Source organism: Propithecus coquereli, unplaced genomic scaffold, assembly GCF_000956105.1.
Source record: "Propithecus coquereli isolate 6110/MARCELLA unplaced genomic scaffold, Pcoq_1.0 Scaffold3, whole genome shotgun sequence".
Taxonomy (NCBI): Eukaryota; Metazoa; Chordata; class Mammalia; order Primates; family Indriidae; genus Propithecus; species Propithecus coquereli.
This window is the reverse complement of record NW_012148618.1, coordinates 5,554,128-5,556,880: the sequence shown is the minus strand read 5'-3', so window position 1 is coordinate 5,556,880 and position 2,753 is coordinate 5,554,128. Positions and strand designations below refer to the sequence as shown.

General features: G+C 39.7%; 1 protein-coding gene across 1 annotated transcript in view; it reads right to left on the bottom strand.

The window, feature by feature from the left end:
• Window positions 1-2,753, bottom strand: part of LOC105814218 (formin-1-like) — a 298,032-nt gene that overhangs the window by 224,444 nt on the left and 70,835 nt on the right. Inside the window, exon 3 of the mRNA XM_012649117.1 lies at window positions 514-575. Within this exon, the coding sequence (XP_012504571.1) occupies window positions 514-575 (62 nt within the window). The remainder of the gene's footprint in view (window positions 1-513; window positions 576-2,753) is intronic.

The window sequence follows — 2,753 nt, the reverse complement described above, 5'->3', positions numbered from 1 at the left end:
GTGAGCCACCGCGCCCAGCCCAAATTCTATTAAGAACAGAATCCAGCCGGGCACAGTGGCTCACACCTGTAACCCTAGCACTCTGGGAGGCCGAGGCGGGAGGATTGCTTGAGTTCAGGAGTTCGAGTCCAGCCTGAGCAAGAGCGAGACCCTGTCTCTACTAAAAACAGAAAAATTAGTCCGGCACAATGCCTCGATCCTGTAAGTCCCAGCTACTCAGGAGGCTGAGGCAGGAAGATTGCTTAGAGCCCAGGAGTTTGAGGCTGCAGTGAGCTATGATGATGCCACTACACTCTAGCGGGGGTGACAGAGCAAGACTCTATATGAAATGAAATGAAATAAAAACAGAATCCAAGGTTTTTAACTCCAGGATAAACTTGGTGCCCAATGGCAGGTGCAAGCTGTAGATGCTGTCTAGTTAAATACTTAAAAACAAGAGGAATATTTACTTTAGCACATAAGAAAACTAAATACCAGTCTCCTAAAACCAGTTCAGTAAAATCAAAGACATACCTGCAGGTTTTCAATTTCTTCTTTGTGCTCCCTCTTCAAGTGTAAAATACCAGCTTGGTATTCTGTAAGATCACAAAAGAAGTCAATTACCAAAATGCACAAAATTAGGCTCAAAACTCAGGTGAGCATCTCCTAGATTCCAGAGGCTCTCCTCCAAATAAACTTGAGTAAATATAATAAATGCCACAATTTGACACTAACCTAACAAGAGATGTCAAAAATTAGAGGAAGACATGACAAGCAGCTCATGATAAAAGGGAGATTCCTTCCTTTTAGCAAACTCTGAATTATGGAAGGCCCCAGATTAAACAGATAGGATAGGGTTAAAACAAACAAAAAGAGCAAGATGACTGTGTTCCAGATAAAGTCTGGGTCAGGTGTTTGTCTTTAAGGAGGAGTTGGAAGTTAAGGCCCCACAGAGAACAAATACAGATGTGTTAAGAGCAGATAGGGGAGAAAATAAAAGAAAACTTTCTATGTGAGATCAGAGGACTCTATTTTTAACTCTGTTTCCAAAAAAAAAATCTCCATTTGAATGCAAAGCTAAGTAAGCACCAGGGCTGATTTTAATCTTTAGATCACCTCAGAAAGTCAAGACTATTTGTCATTTGGATGAGAGATTCTAGGGTGAATTGAGGCTGAAAGAAGGACAAAAATAAATTTCTGGTCCAATTTTAATCTGAGTCTAATAATGTTTATTCCAACAATAAATCCCAAGTGTACACAGGAACTCCAGCCAACCACTAAAACTACCATTCCACTGGCTAAGCATGAAGCAGCCGAGACAACTTTATTTCCAGCAAAACTGCTCAGCACGTGGGGTCAAGAACCGTACGTGTTGCAGAGGACAGCAAAGCAAAATGCCGTGAGTACACAGTTTTGGAAGATAAGCCAGTTTTTTACAAATGTGTTTGGGGTCATGAATATGAGTAAGAAAGAAGTCAATTTGATCTCATTTAAAAATGTGTGAGAGACAGGCTATTTCTCCAAACGCATTTCATAAATTAGGCATGAAAGTTTAGGTTTCAATTCCAAAAACAGATGAAAGAAATCTTTGGCAAAGTCATACCAGGAGAAGAGTGCTGCTGTTGATAATTATGATGACACACATTGCTACTCTTGTGGGGAATGTGCTTCCCTGAGCTGTGAGTCCATCGGCAAGTTTTGTGGGTTCTATATCCAAACATCACCTTGAATCAAACCACTGGTCTTCATCCCTACCAACACCACTCTAATCCAAGCCACCACCATCTTTCCCCTAGACTACTGCAGGACTCTAGTAGGGTCACTACTTTCACTCTTACCATGATAACTGATCCTCCTTATAGCAGCCTGAGTGATCTATTAAAGACATGAACCAGATCATGCCTCATCCCTGGCTTTCCACTGCAGAGTTAAATCAAAACTCCCTGCTGCAGTCTGTAGGGCCCTTAATAATCTGACTCCTACATGCTCCCCCCATCATTTCATATTACTCCCTGCCCTTGCTCATTACACTCCAGACACACTGGCAGCTTTGCTATTCCTTGAACTTGTCAAGTTCTTTCTACTTCAATATCTAGCTAATATCGGAGATGATAATAATGGACTGTATTGGCCACTAAGTGTATATCCGGCATTATTCTAAGTACGTCATATGTATTAACTCATTTCATTCCCACAACAACCCTATGACATTGGTCCCATTATTGTCATATTGCAGATGAAGAAATGAATGCATAGAAACATTAAATAGCTTGTCCAAAGATGCAGAATAATTTGCGGAGCCAGAAAACATGCTTAATTCAATAGGTAAATATATAAACAAACTGTGGCATGTCCATAGAATGGAATACTACTTGGCAATAAAAAAGAATGTATCAACATGGATGAATCTCAAAGACATTATTCAGAGTGAAAGAAGTCAGTCTCAGAAGGTCAGCCACTGTTTAATTCCATTTACATAGCATCTGGTAAAGACAAAACTGGAGGGATAAAGAACAGATCAGAACAGTAGTTGCCAGAGGTTAGAGATGGAATGGGGGTGGGGGAGGATTTGACTACAACGTAGCAGCATATAAAGGAATTTCAGGGATTTTACAACTATTCACTATCCTGATTATAGTGATGGTTACATGAATCCATACTTGTGTTAAAACTCAAAAAACTATACACCAAAAGAAAAAGTTATTATGTTAATTTTTTAAAAATCCTGAATCAAATAGTACACTTTAAAATGTTTTCCCTATAAGATTCAGCAT